The following is a 20,981-nucleotide window of genomic DNA, read 5'->3' as shown; positions in this document are numbered from 1 at the left end:
AAACCCCTTTGAACTGTTGTTCTCCTGATCCTCCCCCACCTCCCTCACTCCTCTCCCCATCAATAATAATAATAATAATGGTGCACTAATATGCAATTTGAACATAGAATTTATGACGTTGACTTACTGGTAGGGTATCCTGTACCCAAGCACTGCCCTAAAGTCCTCAGGGCCAGCCCAGGGATCACATGCCTTTCTTCTCCAACCCCAATCACTTCCTCAGGCAGAATGTGTCTTAAAGCCACTACCTAAAGCCTTCTACCATTTGTCTGTCTGTCAGTCTGTCAGACTGTGGAGGCTTGCAGGTTGCTATGATGCTGGGAGCAATGCAACCAATATTTCAAATACCAGGATGGTCACCCATGGGGGACAGGTTTCAGCACAGCTTCCAGACTAGGACAGACTAGGAAGAAAGCCCTGGCAATCTACTTCTGAAAATAGAACAACTAAGGTTGAGCTTGGAAAAAAGGTACCAGTCTGTGTTTGGGTGTTCTGGTTCTTTAGATCTTTCTTTCAGTGTTACTGTCCCATATGTTTCTGTATAGTTAGCATTTTGACAATTTTTGTACTATTGGATTAAAAAATGAAAAAAAGAAAATGAGAATTGAGATTATCCCAGGTTTTTCTCTCGAGCACTCAGGCTGAGCAACTAGACAGGCAAGGCTGTTTCTCACTAAGCCAGCATCATGCTTCAGAAATTGGCAGGTATAGTTAGGAGGAAAAACCGAGCCAGAGATCCCAAGCAGGGACAGGCCCCCTCCCCTCTCACCCGTGGAACAGTGGACATCATGGATTTGTTACAACACTTCAACCAGCCTTGACCTAGAAGTCCTCTCACAGAAGGACCCTAGGGAGCCACTTCTAATTTATCAGTGTTGACTTGTGAGAGAAATGTATTCGTAATCCCTGAACTAGCTGAACTGTGTCAAAATGAATTTCCAGGTTGGCTCTGAGAACCCCATGGCCTTCTGTGAACCCACAAAGCCCAGGACAACCCCACCTACTGTCTGAAGTGATTGGGCAGCAGTGCTGACGAGCCACCCAAATGAAGTCAATACGTTCTGAAGAGGCAGACTTATCACAACCACACTTAAGTGGCATTGAAACCCTAAGGCCTGGAGCATGTGCTTGTAGGAAAGGTCACTGGGACTGTGACCAGCTGAGGCCCTGAGGGGGATTTCTGCAGAGGCCCCACAGCTGTGTGTTGTTCATTTACCACACACTGTACTTGTGCCCTGGGCCAGCCACGTCAGAAATGCCTGGTTGCAGAAAGGCCACAATCGGAGTAAAAAATCATGAGCCACTGAAGAAGATGAGCAGAGGTTTGTGAGTGGGAGCAAGGAAGGCAAGGCCCAAGGGGAATCTATAAGCCTTTAATTTGTTGTTGTTATTAGTTGCCATCAAATCAGCTCCAATTTATGGCAACTCATATACAAAACAAAACATTGCCCAGCCCTGTGCTGTCTTCACAGGTGCTCGGGTCCATTGCTGGGGCTGCTGTGTACTTTGAGTGCCTTCCAACCTAGGAGGGTCATCTTCTAGCACTATAGCAGACAATGTTTCATGATCCATGGGGTTTTCATTGGCTAATTTTCAGGAGTAGATTGCCAGGCCTTTATTCCTAATCTGCCTTTATCTGGAAGCTTTGCTGAAATCTGTCGACCATGGGTGGCCCTGATGGTATTTGAGATGCTGGTGGCATAGCTTCCAGCATCACAGCAACATGCAAGTTACCACAGTAAGACAAATTGACCCTCTGCTTAATTTGCTCCGTATTTAGGATTATTTTTCAGGCTAAGTAACAATTGCTTTTAGCTCATCCCAAAGCCTTCTTTGGAACCAGGAGGCTTTTAGGGCAGACGTCCCTCACACCGGTTCTGGTACTAAACTGGACTGCAGAGGAGCTGGTTATTAGAGCTCATCAGTGCAAATCAATCCATGAAGTGGCCTGAGCACCGGCTCCAGCATTGGCGGTGCCCCCAGAGTTCTCCCACCTCTTTATCTTATCACTTAGCCTCTTATGTCTGGTAATATAGCTTGTCCTAGAAGACCTATCAGCTCTTTAAGCTTCTCATAACCTAAAATTTCACTTTTCCCAATCAAAAGCAAATATGGTAATAAAACCAAATCCCCCTGTATCCCCCTAACATCTGCTCAAGACTGCCTCCAATTTAGTGATATCTACCCTCAATCAGAACAGTCAAAACTGTGTTAAATGCTGTCATCACGCCACCCACCTTCCTTAGATGCTTGCAAACGTTTACTAATTTGCATTCTGTAAATTTTGCACAGAAAAAGAGAACTGATAATTTCCTACATTTTGATCTCACCTCTCTGTCTTTCCCCTAGGAATAGCTAATCTGATATTATTTACAGTGATATATTTATATGGAAAAATCAAGCAAATCAACAAACTATTTCAACTCATAAGAGATATCAGAAAGTTTGTCAGATACAAATTAACCTCAAACATCAATCACATTTATCTACACCAGCAAAAATCAACTAAAAATATGATGAAAATAATGACAATAAAAATATAAAGCATAGGAATGTAATCAAGAATACATACAAGATCTGTATTTTTAAAAAAACTTTAAAACTTTATTAAAATAATCTATAATAGAAGATGATTTTAATAAACAGAAAGACATACCATGGTTTTGAATGGGATGATTTAATATTATTAAGATATGAACTCTTTCCAGCCTAATCTATAGATTCAGCATCATCATAATCAAATTTTAATTGGACTTTTTGATACTTAATAAACTTTCGTTAAAACTGATTTGAAGGAATACAAGTTTATGGATAGATGAATCTGTCTTTGAAAAAAAATAATAAAGAGGAGAAACTTGCCCTACTACGTAAGATATATCTTAAAGCCATGGTAAAGAAAATGGCTTGGTATTGGTACAGGGAAGACAAATCAACCAATGGAACAGAGAGCTGAGGACCTACTCAGGTATGTGTGGGGATCTAACATATGAGAAAGGGAGCAACGGGGACGAACACATCGCTTAGCTGATTTTGCTGGGGAAATTAGATGCCTGCTCAACACCTCACTCAAAGGTGGTCCCTAATGGACTAGAGACCTACATATGAAAAGTAAAATGTGGAGAATATGTAGCATAGTAATGGGGAAGCAAAGACTATAAGAGGAAAAAAAAAGGATGATTTGAATACCTGAGATTAAGGATTTCTTTTCAGCAAGGATATCATGAAGATAGTTAATAAATAATGGAAAGAAAGGGGAAAGATATTTGCAATATCTAAAATTGACAAATGATTTATATATATAACCAAAAACCAAACCAAACTCGTTGCCGTGGAGTCAATTCCGACTCATAGTGACCCTATAGGACAGAGTAGAACTGCACCTGGTGGATTCAAACTGCTGACCTTTTGATTAGCAGCCACAGATCTTAACCACTACACCGCTATTCACACACACTGCAAATCAACAAGAAAAAACAACCGCCAGCACAATTTAGAAAAATAGATAAACAGGGAATTTCAGAAGAAAAAATACACAAAAAAACAATCTTCCCCTGGCCTAGGAGCTTCTCAGTACAGGGACCCTGAGTCCAAAGGGTGCGCTTGCCTCCTGGTTCTTCATTTTGGTGACACGAGGTACCCCTGTTTCTCTGCTCGCTTCTCACTCTTATATCTCAAAAGAAATTGACTCAAATTACAACCTAATCCTATAGTTTGTGTCCTGCCTCATTAGCATCATAAAATTGCCGTTGAGTTGATTCCGACTCACAGTGACATCATAGAGGTTAGGATTTAAAACACATCTGATCACAAAAAGGAGAACAACCACGCAACACTGGAAATCATGCCCTAGCCAAGTTAACACCCATTTTGGGGGGACACAATTCAATCTATAACATTCTACACTTTGGCCCCCAAAACATGCTCTTGCCACATGTAAAACACATTGAACCCATCATATCGTCCAAAAAGCCTTAAATCAACTTCAAGTCCAAATTCCATTCTGGGGCAAAATTCCTCTTCATCTGTGAAATCTAGAATACAAGTTATCTGCTTCCAAAGTACAGTGGTGGATGGAGCAGGCACAAAGTAGACATTTCCCTTACAAATGGGAGAAATTGGAGGGAAAGAAGGCATAACAGGCACCAAGCAATTCAGCAGAGCACATTATTAGCTCTCAAGGCTTAAAAATAATCCTCTGTTCTCTAAGACCATGGAGGCAATGGCCCTGCCCTCCACGCTCTAGGTGTTGGCCACAATCTCTGGATTCTGAGTGGAGGCCCCTCAGCCCTGGGGTTCAGCTCTGCTTTCCAGGCCCACTGGGGCAGCAACTCTGGTCTCTTGGATTTGGGCAACCCCATTCTCCTTGTCTGCCTGAGTGGCAGCCTTACTTCCTCAGCCCTGGCAGGCCTTGTTCTTCTGCCGCATGGGCATGGCAGCCCTGCCCTTTCAGCTATGGGCAGTTGATCCGTCCCCATCCTGGTGGCACCCACGAATGGCAGCTGTACGCTTCGGAAGCGAGTTGGTGAAAATCTGACTCTTTGAAGCCTAGGAGGCCACGGCCCCACGCTTTGAGACCCAGCAGGCCATGGTTCCACCCTTTGAGACCCCAGAGGTTGTGGCCCTACCCTTTGGGACCTAGGCAGCTCCACTTCCTGTGTTCTTTGTCTCTTTAGCTTCTGCTTCCTGGTTCCTTGGCCTCTCAGCCCCTCAGGCCTCTCGGGCTGACCTGGCTTCTGCCCTGTTCAGAGAAGTGTTTCCAAAGCTCTTTAGCACTACTGATAAGTACCTGGAGGCACCCACTCCACCAGTAACTTTGGCTGGAAGGCACTCAGCTTTCTTGCTCCATGGGTCAGCAAGCCTAGCTCCACTGATAGGCGCCTGGAGGCACCCCACTCCAACCAGGAAGTCTGCTGCCTGAAAACATTCAGCTTTCCTGTTCTATGGGTCAGCTCGCATATTGTCTCACACCAGTCTCCTGGTTCTGCTGCTGCCATTTCTCTGCTGCTTCTCACCATCTGCACTGTCTCCAGTGTTAGAGCTCTCCTCACTTCCTTCTGAGCCCTCACCAGAATTGTCTTTGATGTCCATAATACCACCAAGAGTCTCTTTAAGGCAATCTAGGCTTTTACTATTGGGCACTGTAAAACTCTTCCACCCTCTACCCATTACTCAATTCCAAAACAACTTCCTCATTGTACATATCTGTTAGAGCTATGGCGAACTATGGCTGCTAACCAAAAGGTTGTCAGTTTGAATCCACCAGCCACTGCTTGGAAACCCTATGAGGCAATTCTACTATGTCTTACGGGGTTGCTATGAGCCAGAAACAGCAACGGCTTTGGTTTTTTGTTTGATTAGAGCAACATCCCACTCTCGGTACCAAATTCTGTCTTAGTTATCTAGTGCTGCTATAACAGAAATACCATATGTGGGTGGCTTTAAGAAAGAGAAATTTATTCTCTCACAGTTTACGAGGCTAGAAGTCCAAATTCAGGATGCTAGCTCCAGGGGAAGGCTTTCTCACTCTATCAGCTCTGGAGGAAGGTTCATTATCATCAGTCTTCCTCTGGCCTAGGAGCTTCTCAGCACAGGGTCCTCATTATCACCAAGCAAGAAGAGCCAGGAGCAAAGTGTGTCCTTTGGACCTGGGGTCCCTGGGCTGAGAAGCTCTTAGACCAGGGGAAGATTGATGACAAGGGCCTTCCCCCAGAGCTGACATAGAAAGCCTTCCCCTGGAGCTGACACCCTGAACTCAGACTTCTAGCCTCCTAAACTGTAAGAGAATAAATTTCTCTTTGTTAAAGACATCCTCTTCTGTTATTTCTGTTACAGCAGCACTAGATAACTAAGACAGTATCTTAAGAAGAAGAATTGAGGACCGTCTTTGCAGTTGTCAGTTGTGATGACAGGAAGCCCAAAGGTGGTCCTTGCCGACTTCCCCTTCCTGGGAGGACAGACGGAGGCCCTCCTGCAGCTTTCCTGAAGGGCTTGGCGGTTTTCTCCAGTCCTGAGACATCATGTGCTGGGTTCCCTTGCCTGGCTCTCTAGCTCACCCCAGCCTCATCCTGGCTTTTTCTTTCTGTCTCGACGTCTCAATCAGCCAGTGTGCTCTATTTCCACGCAAACTCCTCAAGAGTAGAGAGCAGTGGGCGTTCACCCTATACAACCCCAGACAAGCAGCCTACACAGCAAAGAAGAGATGTCTAATATTATGTTCCAGCTGAATTAAAATGTAATGCTTCTATCAGATTAATTTAATAGGCTTCTGAGCTTGAATGTGATTTGTTTATGCCTATCTGGTTTTTTATAAGAAGTCAGGTTGTGGAAAATTAAAACCATAAAAAAGCACTGCACCACATAGCAGCCTGTCTACAGGTGACTTACCACAGCATCCCTGGTACACGTGGGCAGAGCGGACACACGTGATGAGCTAGTAGCATCTGGTCTAGCCACCATATGTCTTAGAATCCCACAGCCAAGAGGGATTTCAAGAGATCCAGTACCTTGGCTCCTGACAAACTCCCCAAGCTATGGTGAAGAGCAGGAGTGTTGGAGTCAAGGCAGCCCAAGGTTCAAATCCAAGTTCAGCCTCTAACTAACAGTAGCAAGTGACCTAAACCCTTCAAACCTTAGTTTCTTCATCTTCCAGATGGAGATAGTAATACATGCCTTATAGGATGGTTGTGAGGATTAGTTGTGAAAGCATATAATGGAATACCTAGGGCACAATAAGTGCTCAGTAATGTTCTCTGTTTTTGTTGTTACAATTATGAATAAATATCTCCAAGAATGGAGTCATAGCATTCTAACCAACATCTCTGCTTGAATGGTCAGAGGTTAACAGCTGAGTACACAAAAGAAAAATCAGCTGTGCTTCATCTTTCATTCACTAACGCCTTGAAATGTTTTACCTATAAAGGCAAAACTTCCTTTACGTTGCTTGCCTAGCATTTTTCCTTGAGATTTTTAAAAAACATTTAAAAACGTACAAATTTAGAATTGTACATTCTTAACATCAGGAAGGGTGGCTCCTAGAAGTCACACAGCCCAGCTTCTTTCCAATTTGAGATATCTTTTTACAGGCATCTCCCTGCCCCACTTCTGGCAGATAGTGAATCGGCTCGTCTGCACGTAATTCCAGTGGCCAGGAACCCACACTGTCAGCAAACAGCCCTTGCAAGCTACTGTGGCCTTCTTCATGGCCAGCTCTTTTTTCATCAGCATCAACATCGAAAATGACCACTCATTCACAACAGCCGAAGGTGGAAACAACCCAGCGCCCATCCACCAATGAATGGATAAACAAATGTGGCGTATCACACACTGGAGTATTATTCAGCTATAAGGAGAAATACAGCTCTGATACATGCTGCGGCATGGAGGAACCCCAAAAACATTATGCTAAGTGAAATAAGCCAGACACAAAAGGACAAATATTATCTGATGCCATTTATATGAAATATCTAGAATAGGCAAATTGATGAAGACAAAAGAATATTCACGGTTACCAAGGACTGGAGCGGGGGGGAGTTGGGGTGCTAAAAATAAAAAAGGGTCCACTCAGAGCCAGTTCACTGCCATTTCCCCAGGACCTACCCCAATGTCATGGAACCCAGGGTATGGTCAAAAGAAATATTTTGGGGGGGAGGATGGGTAGATTTCATGCCCTCTACAAGTGCTGTGGAGAAGCCCTTGCGGCAGGGCACAGTGGTTAACAGCTACGGCGAACTATGGCTGCTAACCAAAAGGTTGGCAGTTCGAATCTACCAGCCACTCCTTGGAAACTCTTTGGGGCAGTTCTACTCTGTCCTACAAGGTCGTTTTGAGTCAGAATTGACTCACCACAACGGAACAGTATGGGTGCTATGGAACCCTGGTGGCGCAGTGGTAAAGAGCGCAACTGCTAACCAAAAGGTGAGCAGTTTAAATCTACCAGCCGCTCCTCGGAAATCCTATGGGGCAGTTCTACTCTGTCCTATAGGGTTGCTATGAGTTGGAATCCATTCAATGGCCACAGGTTTGGTTTGGTATGGGTACTATAAATAAGTTAAACGTATTTATTACCCTGTCATTCTATGACTTAGAATCCGAGGCCTTCAATAATGAACTTATACCTAAATTAAAGATGTTGGGACGATTTCATGTGAAACACTATAGAATGCTTTCTATCCTAAGACCTAAAAACGATCTCAGGCTCAGATGTTAGCATTAAAACTCTGCCTTGAAGGGATTTACCCACTCACTGACCATAGGGGTCTGAACGGTTGCAGCGGTCAGATGAAACACAGCCTCATTCCTTTTCAGATATTAACACTAACAGGTGCCTGAGAAATAGTGGCTAAGAATTGCATTCATTTCCAAATCTCTTCTTCTTTAAAAAAAAAAAAAGAATGTAATACCATATAACCTATCATCTGTTTGAACTTAATACAATGGCTAAGGCTTTATCAGAAATGTTTGTATTTCTGAATCAGTCACAAGGACAGACTTTTAACAGCTCTGCTTATACATTCCAAAAATGTGTATTTAGTCATTGATAACATGCTGTCTTTCTCAAGCTCAGTCATTGGATTCATTTAACTGTTGTATCAGAAAAGAACAAGGTTTTTAAGAGTTTTTATTACATATTAACAAATGAATACATGTGTTTTTATTAAGAATAATTAAAATGAGTCACCCTCTCCCAAGCCGATTTGCTGTATCTTGCTTTTTCTTTCTCTTCTTGCAGAATGTCGTTTGCTGAAAGCGTTGAGTCAGGCCCAATGACTGATTTATTGTTCTCTTCACAGAGGAGGTAGGGAAGCGTTAGGTACCTGGTACCCAGCAAAAGCCCAGATGGCAGAGAGTCAGTGGAATTCCTCAAAGTGACAAAGGGCTGGGTGAGGGGTCCCTTGCTGGTACAACCAGGTCACAAGCCTAAGAAGGCTTGGCAGGTGTGGCTGGCTCCATCCCCAGCGCCCTGCTGCCACTCTTGGCTTTGCTGACCAAGGCTGTGTGCCTTCGCCTGGCTCCCACCAGGACCTCCAGGCCCCAGGAATTTGGACCGAGTGGTAGAGACATCGCTGGCAGAGACGGCAATCACCAGCTTCCTTCCCACACTGTCTTGTGATTCAAAGCAGAGTCTGCTCCACTTTTTAAAAGGGAGCGTGTTAATGCAGGGGGCCACAGGAACACAAGCGAACAAGGAAACACAGCAGTCCCATACAAGAGGCCGTGAGTAAGATGTTCATCCATGGTGAACCATGGCAGGGATGTGATCGAGCCCAGGGCATCACGGGCTGATTGCTGAGGGGCTTCCTGAGGGAGGTTCAAGGGGCTTCGAGAGCACTGCAACTTGGGGTTTTACAAACGACCCTGGACTGGGGCCCGCCACCTCCAAACACACACAGAAAGACACCCCCCGCCCCAAGATGCCATGTTCCTTCTAGAGATAGATCACCCTCCCTACATTCATGCTTGGCTGCAGAAGGGACAGGTTAAAAAGAAGAGGGTGCTTTTCCACCTTGAGCCTTTATCTCAGGCAGATATCACTGAGCCCAGTGGCCTTACTTGCGAACTTCTTGTAGGGAATGACTTTGAACTGGGCCTCTCTCACATCAATACAGTCTGATACCAGAGACAGACAACTTTGCAAAAATTGTTGTTGGCTATATGTGTGGCATAGTTGTTGAAAACGTTGGGTTTTTTTGGGTCTCTTCTTTGTGTTAATTTCTAGCTAATGCTTTCTCTTCCTTGGAGGGGTACATTTCTGTCATAGGAGCTATGCTGTGTAACTTTTTTTTTCTTATTGTACTTTAGATGAAAGTTTACAGAACAAACTAGCTTCTCATTAAACAGTACACAAATCGTTTTGTGTCATCGGTTACCAACCCCATGACATGTCAGCACTCTCCCTTCTCCAGCTCTGTCCGAGACCACTGTGATCCCTGTCAGAGCAGTCAGTGGTAGTAGCCAGGCACCATCTAAACAATGTTATGCTAATTGAGCCAGATGTTTCCCGAGACCATGGTCCCCACATATGCTGTGTAATTGTGCTCTCTATGAAATTTTTTTTTATGAGACTAACTGATATCACAAGAGGTGTGATATTCTGATAAACTCATGTATCGGTGAGCATATATATTCTCAGTATTTTATATGCCCCATATAGAAGGCCTGGGCTTGAGTCTCAGGCATGTGTCTTCTGAAATGACTCACTGGGCTCTCTAAACATCCACATCGTCATCTCTATCGTCGAAATAATAACAACTGTCTTGCACGATTATTGTGATGATTAAATGAGTATACAGTACAGAGTTTTGTAACATGGTTTATAAATTTTATCATTATTATGGTTACTATTATTACTATTAATGATAGACATGGCATAGCTATTGGCTGGCTAAATACCAAGAAACATGAATAGGTTATGTTTCTTATATTTTTTTCTCCAACATAATGGTTTGCTTCTGATCTAAACAGGGACTTACCCAAGTTCCTCCATCTCGTAAGTGGCAGGAAAAATCAGTTGCCTTTGAGCCAACTCTGACTCATGTGACCCCATGTATGCCAGTGTAGAACTGTGCTCCATAGGGTTTTCAATGGCTGATTTTTCTAAAGTAGCTCTCCAGGCCTTTCTTCCAAGGTGCTGCTGGGTGGGTTCAAACTGCCAACCTTTAGGTTAACAGCTGAACAAAAACTGCTTGCACCACCTGGAAGCAGGCCTAAAATCCAGGCCTCCCAGCCCACAGTTTAGTTTTCAAAAGGATCACAGGAGAGTATTTCTAATGCAGACATCATATGGTGGAGGGAGCAGCGGGGGTGATGGGAGCGGGGCTGAGTAACCAAGACAACTAAATGAACATCTCCCTCAGCCATTCCCAGGAGCCATGGTGGGGCAGCACAGTGGTTAAAATGCTTGGCTGCTAACAGAAAGCTTGGCGGCTGGAACCCACCAGCCACTCTGCGGCAGAAAGATGGGGCAGTCTTGTAAAAATTTACAGCTTTGGAAACCCTATGGGACAGTTCTACTCTGTCCTATAGGGTTGCTGTGAGTCAGAATCCATGCGAGGGCAATGGGTTTGGTTGGGTTTTTTTGGAACACCAAACCAGAGTGTCCCAATTCTCTGTGGGATGTGGCCCTCTAGTCACCGGCCCCATCTCACCCTGCATCGCCACCTTTGGGATTGCAGAACCCTCCCTGTCTCCATGAGGCCCCTCTTCTTCCTGCTCTTGCTCCTGCACACCTGTTTCCTCGGAGGAAATGGCGGCCTCCATGAAGGCCTGAAGTTGCTAAAGACTGAGTTTGCACTTCGTCTCTACCAGAGCGCGGCAGGAATTAGGAAGGCAACCAACTTCATCATTTCTCCTGCTGCCGTGTCCATCCCTCTGGAGATCCTGCAGTTTGGAGCCCGTGGAAGCACCCGCCAGCAGCTGGAAGATGCCCTGGGCTACACTGTCCACGGTAAGAGGCCTGCCCACACCTCACAGCCGGGCTGCCTCGGGACATGGTGAGCCCCCAGGCACCACAGGCAGGCACCTAGAGAAAGAGGACTACTTGGCAAGAATGTAGTGAAGGGATTCAAACTTTGGAGTGGTGGTTACTCTGGATGATTTTTAAGGTTCCCTTCTAACTTCAGGATCCATGGCAATTTTCAATTTCACTTAACAAATCTTTTTATAGTACATACTAGGTGCCAAGCAGTGTACGAAGCACTCTGTAAATATTAATTTATTATCACAGCAACCTTATGCGGGTAGGCAATTTTATAAGCATGCCTATTTTAGAAGTGGAGCCCTGGCGGCACAGTGGTTAAGAACTCAGCTGCTAAAGAAAATGTCAGCCATTCGGAGCTACCAGCTGCTCCTTGGAAACCCTGTGGGGCAGTTCTACTCCGTCCTATAGGGTCGCTGTGAGTTGGAAATGACTCAACGGTAAGAGTTTTTTGTTTTTTTTAGAGATAAGTAAGTAAGTGCAGAGAGTTTAAGCAACTTTCTCAAAGACACACAGCTAGTGAGTGGCAGAGTTGAGATTCAAAAACAGGTTGTCTGGCTCCAGAGCCCATGCTCTTGACCAGCCTGCTATCATAAATCTGTGACTTCTAGTCAGAGCCATGTCTGTGGGTGATGTCTTTTACGACAGCTCTGCCCGCTGTGGCAAGAGTCTCCTGAAGGCTAGGTCAGCCTCGGCAGCCTCCCACTCAGGGCCTCAGGCCTACACACCTGGCCTTTGGTACCAGCTCCACACTAGACAGCCAATCTGTACACAGCGATTCCTTTTCTGCCTTAGAGTACCAAAAACCAAACCCACTGCCAGCAAGTCGATTCCGACTCATGGGGACCAATATAGTACAGGGTAGAACTGCCCCATAGGGTTTCCAAGTCTGTACACCTTTACAGAAGCAAACTGCCACATCTTTCTCTCGTGGAGCAGCTTGTGGGTTCAAACCACCAACGTTTTAGTTAGCAGCTGAGCATTTTAACCACTGCACCACCAGGGCTCCTACCTTAGAATAAGATGTCAATTAAAAAAAGGATGGGAGTTAGAACTGAGTAAATTAATATTTGTTAGAAAACATAAGAACTACCCACCACACAGTCTTGGAGAGAACCTCCTTTGGGATGGAATCTTTAGCTGGCGAGTAAAGGTTAGCCCCCAAGATGTCCGGTTACATGGCAGTCCATCCTCATGCCATCCTCTGTCAAAACAAGTCTTGCGACCCTGTTGGCCAACTGACAAATGTGTATTCTCTCTGGGAACATTCGAAGACAGATACAATTTATTGAACTTAATTTTTCTCAGCAAGTGTATCATGCAAGCACACATACCCGCGGAGTTATTCTCCAGCCACGTTAGATTCAGTGCAGTTTGCAGCTCGTCAAGCACCACTGAGCCCCTGTTCCAGTGCTGGCTGGTGCTGTGCTGGGGACCCAACGACACAGACGGGGAAGGAAACCCTGAGCTCAGGTCAGTCTCAGGGATGACGCACGTAGAAGTACACTCTAATACAGGTGCAGTCAGTGAGTTCGTCTGAACTAAGTCCGTACAGGGAGGGTGGGGAATGATCTCTTCCACTGCTGGACCGAGATGTCTCCTCAGAGGAGATGACATTTGACTACCAACACCAACTGCTCGGACTGGGATCACAATAGAAGCTCCCCGACAGAGCTGGAGAAAAATGTAGAACAAAACTCTAACTCACAAAAAAAGACCAGTCTTACTGGCCTGACAGAGACTGGAGCAACCCCAAGATTATGGCCCCTGGACACCCTGTTAGCTCAGTAATGAAGTTACTCCTGAGGCTCACCCTTCAGCCAAAGATTAGACAGGCCCATAAAACAAAACGGGACTAAAGGGGCACACAGCCCAGGGGCAAGATGAGAAGGCAGGAGGGGACAGGAAAGCTGGTAATAGAGAAGGAACCCAAGGTCGAGAAGGGAGAGTACGGACCTATCGTGGGGTTGTTAACCAATGTCACAAAACAATGTGTGTGTTAACTTTTTAATGAGAAACTACTTTGCTCTGTAAACCTTCATCTAAAGTACAATAAAAAAGGAGAGATGACATTTGAGCTGGGTTATGAAGCATAAAGAGGAATATGAAAAAAGGGGGTGGGTGTTTCAGCCTGGAAGCAGATTTTCAGAGAAGTCAGGATTAGGAAGAAAGTTAGAAAATGCAGGTGTGGTTTTCCTGCAGAGGAACAAAGCTGATTACAAGCATGGTACCTAGTGAGTCAAATACGATGATTAATGGAGTTCCATTTAGCCCATTCAAGAATTCCCAAGTTTCAAGAATGGTTAATAATCATGCTCCGTAGAACATAGCCCTACTTTTTTCCTTAATCAGAGAAGTCTGGATTGTAGAGGCGGGGGTAATTATTATGAATAGGAATGCACCTGTTTACAGAGTGCTGGTTACCAGACTATGACCGTGCCTTCCCTGGCGGCACAGTCTACGGGGTAGTTAGAGCTCCAGCTACTCACCAAAAGCTCGGCAGTTAGAACCCACCAGGCTCTCCCTGGAAACCCTATGGAGCAGTTCTACTCTGTCTTACAGAGTCTCTATGAGTCGGAATCAACTCAACAGCAATGGGTTTGTGCTTTGCCTCGCCCCAGGACAGTTCAGAGAATCGTGTGTCCTGCTCGCAACAGCCCACTAGCTTTGCCACCTGGAGGGCCCCTCTTTCTTCTAAAAGTCAGTAGTAGCTGCTGTCTGGTCACTCCGACCCCGGGCAGCCCTGTGTGTGTCAGAGCAGAGCTATGTTCTGCAGGCAGCCCTGTGTGTGTCAGAGCAGAGCTATGTTCTGCAGGCAGCCCTGTGTGTGTCAGAGCAGACCTATGTTCTGCAGGCAGCCCTGTGTGTGTCAGAGCAGAGCTATGTTCTGCAGGCAGCCCTGTGTGTGTCAGAGCAGAGCTATGTTCTGCAGGCAGCCCTGTGTGTGTCAGAGCAGAGCTATGTCCTTTCTGCAGGCAGCCCTGTGTGTGTCAGAGCAGAGCTATGTTCTGCAGGCAGCCCTGTGTGTGTCAGAGCAGAGCTATGTTCTGCAGGCAGCCCTGTGTGTGTCAGAGCAGAGCTATGTCCTTTCTGCAGGCAGCCCTGTGTGTGTCAGAGCAGAGCTATGTTCTGCAGGCAGCCCTGTGTGTGTCAGAGCAGAGCTATGTCCTTTCTGCAGGCAGCCCTGTGTGTGTCAGAGCAGAGCTATGTTCTGCAGGCAGCCCTGTGTGTCAGAGCAGAGCTATGTTCTGCAGGAATTTCAACGGCTGATTCTTCAGGAGTAGATCTTCACCAGGTCTTTCTTTCGAGGTGAATCTGGGTGGACTTGAATCACTAATCATTCAGTTAGCAGCCAAGTGCGCTAACTGTTGGCACCACCCAGGAACTCCTACAAGTCATTCAAAAACAAAAACCAAACCAAACCCAGTGCCACGGAGTCGATTCCGACTCACTGCGACCCTACAGGACAGAGTAGAACTGCCCCATGGAGTTTCTGAGGAGCGCCTGGCAGTTAGCAGCCATAGCACTTAACCGCTTTGCCACCGTCATTACAGACCAAGAAAACACATGTAAAAAGCAGCAGCAAAGCGTATCTCAAGGTCTTGGGACATTCTTCCTGTTTGATCAACAGAAAGGTCTCTCCACGATTGCAGCACCGCACTTCAGCCCTGTTTTCTTCTCACTGTGTGCTAGCCAGTATGTGACCACCAGGAACTTTGCCAGGATTCAGGCCTGCTGGTCTACAAACACAATATGAGATTCAGAACAGGCACCCGTGATATCCCCAAAGACTACCTTTATGGAAATGAAGCGCACAATTTCCCAATGTTCCGTGTTACAGGAATTTTCATTGTGCTTCCACGTAAATTAATGAAGACCATTGTATAGCTTTCTGTTGGGCATAAAGAACCAGGCCTCAGAGATAAAGGTGGTGTGGCCCCTGGGAAAGAATTCTGTTTGATGAAGCATATGGAGTTTACTCTTATACTCATTATGGCTTTGTTGTTGTTGTTAGCTGCCATTGAGGCAGCCCCTGACTCATGGCACCCCATGCACAACAGGATCACACAAGAGGGTTTTCATTGGCTGATTTGTGGAAGCAGATAGCTAGGCCTTTCTTCCTGACCTGGAGGCTCTGCTGAAACCTCTTCAGCACCACAGCAACCCATAAGCCTCCAGTGACAGACACGTGGTGGCTGTGTGCAAGGCGCACTGCTGGGAATGGAACCCAGGTCTCCTGCATGGAAGGTCAGAGTCCTACCACTGAGCTACCACTCCCCTCTATACCGTAGCTAGCTCTCTACTAACAGCTTCGTTTTAGAAGTAAGTCACAAAGGCAGGAAGAGGTTAATGACTTGGCGAGACTCAGCTTACCCAGCAGGCATGTAACGGAGGCAGGATTCAAATTCCAGATTTTCTGACTCCAAATCCTATGTTCTTTCCACAGTTCCTTAGCCAAAATCTAGGCCATTCAGCAGTTGCATAAATATACAAGCACCGTGCTTTCTCTCGTTCTCACCAGAGACATCTCAGCCCAAACAAATCCTTTGGAGATCATCCTAAACTTAATTCTCTTCTAGTTCTCCGGCAATTAAAATAACAGTGTCCTGAAGACAGTTCTTGTACTTAGAGAATTTTATATACCAAGTAGACCTCGACTTATGACATATTCGAGTTACCATGAACCACACTTACGACTGTGTTTTTTTGTACCTTTTATCATTAGTAATATGCACTACATACAATATTGCAGTGTGTAATTTGCTGATGTAATCATTCTCTGATGTTCACTCACAGATGTTCAATGTATGATTTACTGTTCAAAACCCTACCATATAGCAGGCTATGAAAACTAAAAGAAAAAAGAGGTGTTCGTCTTATATCAGAACAGATTTAGGACAGAGTTGTGGTAAAGCCAGCTGGGATGAATTATCCAATAAGCAAGGTACACACAGGCTTAATTGTGCCCGCTTACTAATCTGTAGTGCACAGTTTCACCTGTTTTTCACCACCTCTTTGAAGCCCCTGTGAAATTGTGCACTACGGATTAGAAGTAGAAAAATAAATCCCCTGCCTACCTTGCTTACTGTAAGCCGGTGCGTAGTGTGCTTACTGGTTAATCTGCCCCTGGCAGGACCTCCCAGATTCAGTGTCACATTTGAGAAGTTCATTCAGGTCAGCAGTCAAATTAATTAAAGAGGAATGTACTCTCCATGCTAATGTCTCCCGTGAGTGTAAGGGGTGACCCACAGAAACACTGGTGAAAACTCCACTTCTGCTGTTAGCCTTTCCTCATTCTGGCGCCAATCCTAGGGTCCTCTCCTCATGCCCTCTGTGGTTGTCTTTCCTTCCTCCTTCTGCCTCCTTCCTCTCGGCATCTGATTATAATCACGTAGCCTCTTTCCAGCAAGAAGATGGCTTTCTATTTCCAAGGAGGAAGGCGGAGAGAAATGAAGCCAGCAATTACAGGATTCCCTTTACAGGGCTGCAGAAGAGAAGAAGTTGATAATCACTCTCGCCCCTTCACAGACCAGGATCTAGGAAATACACCACAGTGTACACAAACAGGGGCCACTGCCTCCATGGCCCATGTTCATTTCCAGGAGGAGCCAAGCTATCTGAAGCAGAGAGGAGTCTTCCTACTCCATCCATTCCTCACCTGTGGGCAGGCAGGACAGTGAAGCATTTGGAGTCAGACAAACTTGTTCAAACCCCAGCTCCACCACCTACAACAGGTTGACACTGAGTAAGCTCCTTAATTTATCTGAGCCTCAGTTCTCCATCTATAAAACGGGAATAATGTTAATACTTGCTACACAGGTTGTTAATAGGGTTAAATGTGAGAATGAATGTCAAGTGTTTCGAACAGTTTCTATAAAGAGTCAACTTAAGTTATTTTTTCTTCTGGCTATATATATTCTGGAGCCCTGGTGGTAAAGTGGTTAAGCGTCATGGCTGCTAACCAAAACGTTGACAGTTTGAATCCACCAGCCATTCCTTAGAAACCCTATGGGGTCGTTCTACTCTGTCCTATAGAGTTGCTATGAGTTGGAATTGACTGGACAGCAACAGGTTTGGTTTTATATATATTCTAAGCAGCCCTGGTGGCAAAGTGGTTAAGCGCTCGGATGCTAACCGAAAGGTAGGCTGTTCGAACTCATGAAAGAAAAGTCTGGCAGTCTGCTTCCGTAAAGATTTCAGCCTTGGAAACACTATGGGAAAGTTCTACTCTGTCCTGTGGGTCACTGTGAGTGGGAATGGACTCACGGCAGTGAGAATGGAACATACTGTGTACGCTCACAGCACCTGGACAACCACTGAGAGAAGCTCTGCCCACGTGCCAATGTGCATGGACAAAGTCAGCTCAGATCAGGAAAAGATTGCAGACAAAAGTTTAAGCCACTTTACTCAACTACTTTAATGCTTCTGGTTAAAACAACACAGGTTCCCTGGCCCAAGATCTTTGGGAGGATGGCGAGGTGAGCTTGGCGACCACCCCCTAAGACCACGTTACACAGTGGGCCAGAGAAATGCCTCACTTCGGCCTGTACAGTCAACATTCTAAAAAAAAAAAAACGGTTGCCTTGAGTGGATCCCAATTCAGGGCGACTCCATGATGTTTCGTAGGAGATCATCAAGCCTGTCTTTTGAGGTGGCTCTGGGTGGACTCGAACCTCTAACCTTTCAGTTTGCAGCCAAGCATGTTAACCATTTTCACCACCCAGGGACTCCACAACATTCTACAGGAACATAATCCTACAAATACGTAAGACCTTCCTCAGTGGAGTAAAGTCTGATTATCAGTGTTTTTTTCATTCATTTCTGTTCTCACTAAAATGAAATGTAAGCACTCAAGTTAGGCTATAATTCATGAGATATATCATAAGTCGTCTTTTACAGTTATAAATTCTAAGCAGCAACTTTGGTAGTGGAAGTTTGTGGATGAGTTGAATTGGCCCACTGCTGTTGTCTGCAGCCCGGTGGCTGGGTGCCCAGGCTTCCTCTGAGGGCTTTGGCCAGGCCACTGATGCGTCTGCAGCTGCCTGCTGGCCTGGCCTCGGTTATCGGAAGATCTGGGGAGGAAGGGTGTCGGGCCCCACACTATTCAGGGACTTACTGGTACAGGTTCCCTGGGAAAGCCAGGCCGGGCAGGGGTGGTACAGGAAGAAAGTACATATTTTATCTCACAGGGAGTCTGTATGGAGAGCTGAAGGGCCGTGCCTGGAGGGCAGTGGGGGTTCTGTAGTGGAATTCTCGCCTTCCATGGGGAAGACCCGGTTTGATCCCCAGCCAGTGCACCTCATGCACAGCCACCACTCATATGTCAGTGGAGGTTTGCATGTTGCTATGAGGCTGAACAGATTTCAGTGGAGCTTCCAGACTAAGGCAGACTAGGAATAAAGGTTTGGTGATCTAATTCTGAAAATCAGCCAGTGAAAACCCTACGAATCACAACACTCTGACCCTGTTGCACATGGGTTGGCCATGAGTCAGGGGCTGACCTCACGGCAGCGAAAAACAACAAAGGTCTGTGCCTCCTTCTTAGGCAGAGGGAGGAGAGGAGAGGACAGGAGGGGAGGGGGAAGGGCAGAAGGGGAGGGGAGAGGATGAAGCCTGCACAGGACGGGGGCCGGAGACCTGGACAAGCCCAGCTGGGCATGTGACTGGAGTGAGAAGACTGGGATACTCAACTGTGCTTTGAATCGTGGGTGGGGAGGCCTGGTTCCAGCCATGGGATGCCTAGGGGAGAGGAGTAGCTGTAGCTGGCAAATTAACCCATCCACCATGGCAAATTAGAGCATGAAAAAGAAACTCACTATTGATTATGGAGGGGAGGAAGCAATCCCCTGTGTAAACAGTAAATAGAGGTCCAGCTGCCATCCAAGAAGGTGGAAACTACTGGCTCTCTCAAATGCTTGTTATTTCCTCCACATTGTCCCAGGCTCCACCAACAGTGCCAACAGCTGTCTGCAGCTCAGGGAGAGCTGGGGTGGGTGGAGTTGTTCCTTTCCTCAGGATTTCTCAAACGAAGGCATGATTCTACAAGAGGCTGCATCCAGATGTCACGCAGGCTTCTGACCTACAGTCATAGGAAGAGATTTAAGACCCAGTAGGAGACATATTGACCGCTCAACACCCTGGCCACTGTTCATCAGTGTTACTTGTGACATTCCACACAAATCTCTTCACTTTGTAAACATCTGAAACTTACCACCCTGCACACAAGAACTGCACTTTCCCCAGCCCTCCCTACTCTAGCACTGGTCAACATTTCTGAAGCAGAAAGTTCAGGAAGAACGGCCTCCGTAATGTTAGTAGTGTTTTCTCTTTGACCTAATCACAGCCTGATTTCTTTCTTGATTTCTAGCTTGATTGCTTCTCAGTTTTGTATCTGTGGACCCAGGCTAATTCCTGGATGGTTGCAGTAAGGGAGTCCCTGGGTGGTGCAAACAGTTAATCACTCAGCTGCTAACTTAAAGGTTGGAAGTTTGAGTCCATCCAGAGGTGCCTAGAAAGAAGGGTGTGGCAACCTAGTTCTGAACATAGCGACTGAAAACCCTATGGAGAACATTCTACTCTGACACACATGCAGTCGTCATGAGTTGGAACCAACTCAAAGGCAACTATTATTTTTTCCAAATTGACTAGATAGTGGATGAACCTTCTGAAACAAGAGTACAGTTGCCTGGGTCCCGTGTCAATGTGCAAACTGAGAGTGTGCAAACTCACTGCTTGGCCCAGTTATAACTCACACCCACCATTGTCAACTCATCTCAAGCCTCCCACCCCCTCCTTTTCACAGACCAAAAGGTGAGAGATTTCCTACACGCCGTTTATGCCACACTAGCCAACTCCAGCCACCGCGCCGAGACGGAGCTGGCGTGTACCTTGTTTGTGCAAGTGGGGACACCTCTCTCACCCTGCTTCGTGGAGCAGGTCTCCAGGTGGGCTGGCAGCAGGCTGGAGACGACCAACCTCAGCAAGCCCAACCGCACCGCCGTCCACGGCGACCAACGGGCCTCCGGACAGATGGCAGGTAAAAGAAACCCGTCTGCCTAAAAGAGCCCACTGCCAGAGGGCTATGGAGGCAGAGCACCCATCCCATCACTGGGTCAAAGGGCATGCTGAAGGGTGCTGGGGGTCCCTCAATTGCAGTGGAAATTTGTCCTCCCGAGAGCCCCTGCATTTTAGTAATGGCCCTGCGCAGACCGAGGAAATCTGTGAAGCAAGAAGAGCTGATCTTGGCCCCCTTCTGCCGCGCACGCGCGCACGCACTCACCCACGCACGCACGCGAGCGCACTGTCACTGCCCCTTCAGAGCTTCCCGCTCCGGGACCTGCCTTGCAGGCTTTGTCCCATGCCTTTGTCACCAGGTGAGTTTCTGCTGATCTCTGCCCTCGTGGACAGTTTACTGGCAAAGTGCAGCAGGAGTCGAAAAAGTGGTTTCTTGGGAATTACCTTAAGGAAATAATTCGATGGAACAAGAAGTTACATGCAATAATATGTT

General features: G+C 46.2%; 2 protein-coding genes across 2 annotated transcripts in view; both read left to right on the top strand.

Moving 5' to 3' along the window:
- FAM124A (family with sequence similarity 124 member A) overlaps positions 1-7,141 on the top strand; it is a 223,461-nt gene extending 216,320 nt beyond the window's left edge. The window contains exon 4 of the mRNA XM_049853326.1: positions 7,083-7,141. Coding sequence (XP_049709283.1) covers positions 7,083-7,112 — 30 coding nt within the window. The 3' untranslated portion in view covers positions 7,113-7,141. The remainder of the gene's footprint in view (positions 1-7,082) is intronic.
- Positions 7,142-11,187: 4,046 nt separating this feature from the next.
- The window catches only part of SERPINE3 (serpin family E member 3), a 42,950-nt gene continuing 33,156 nt past the window's right edge, over positions 11,188-20,981 (top strand). Inside the window, exons 1-3 of the mRNA XM_049852897.1 lie at positions 11,188-11,443; positions 20,277-20,510; positions 20,630-20,847. Coding sequence (XP_049708854.1) covers positions 11,188-11,443; positions 20,277-20,510; positions 20,630-20,847 — 708 coding nt within the window. The remainder of the gene's footprint in view (positions 11,444-20,276; positions 20,511-20,629; positions 20,848-20,981) is intronic.

The sequence above is a fragment of the Elephas maximus genome, chromosome 14, assembly GCF_024166365.1.
Source record: "Elephas maximus indicus isolate mEleMax1 chromosome 14, mEleMax1 primary haplotype, whole genome shotgun sequence".
In the NCBI taxonomy this organism is placed as follows: domain Eukaryota; kingdom Metazoa; phylum Chordata; class Mammalia; order Proboscidea; family Elephantidae; genus Elephas; species Elephas maximus.
This window is presented reverse-complemented; position numbering and strand designations above follow the sequence as displayed.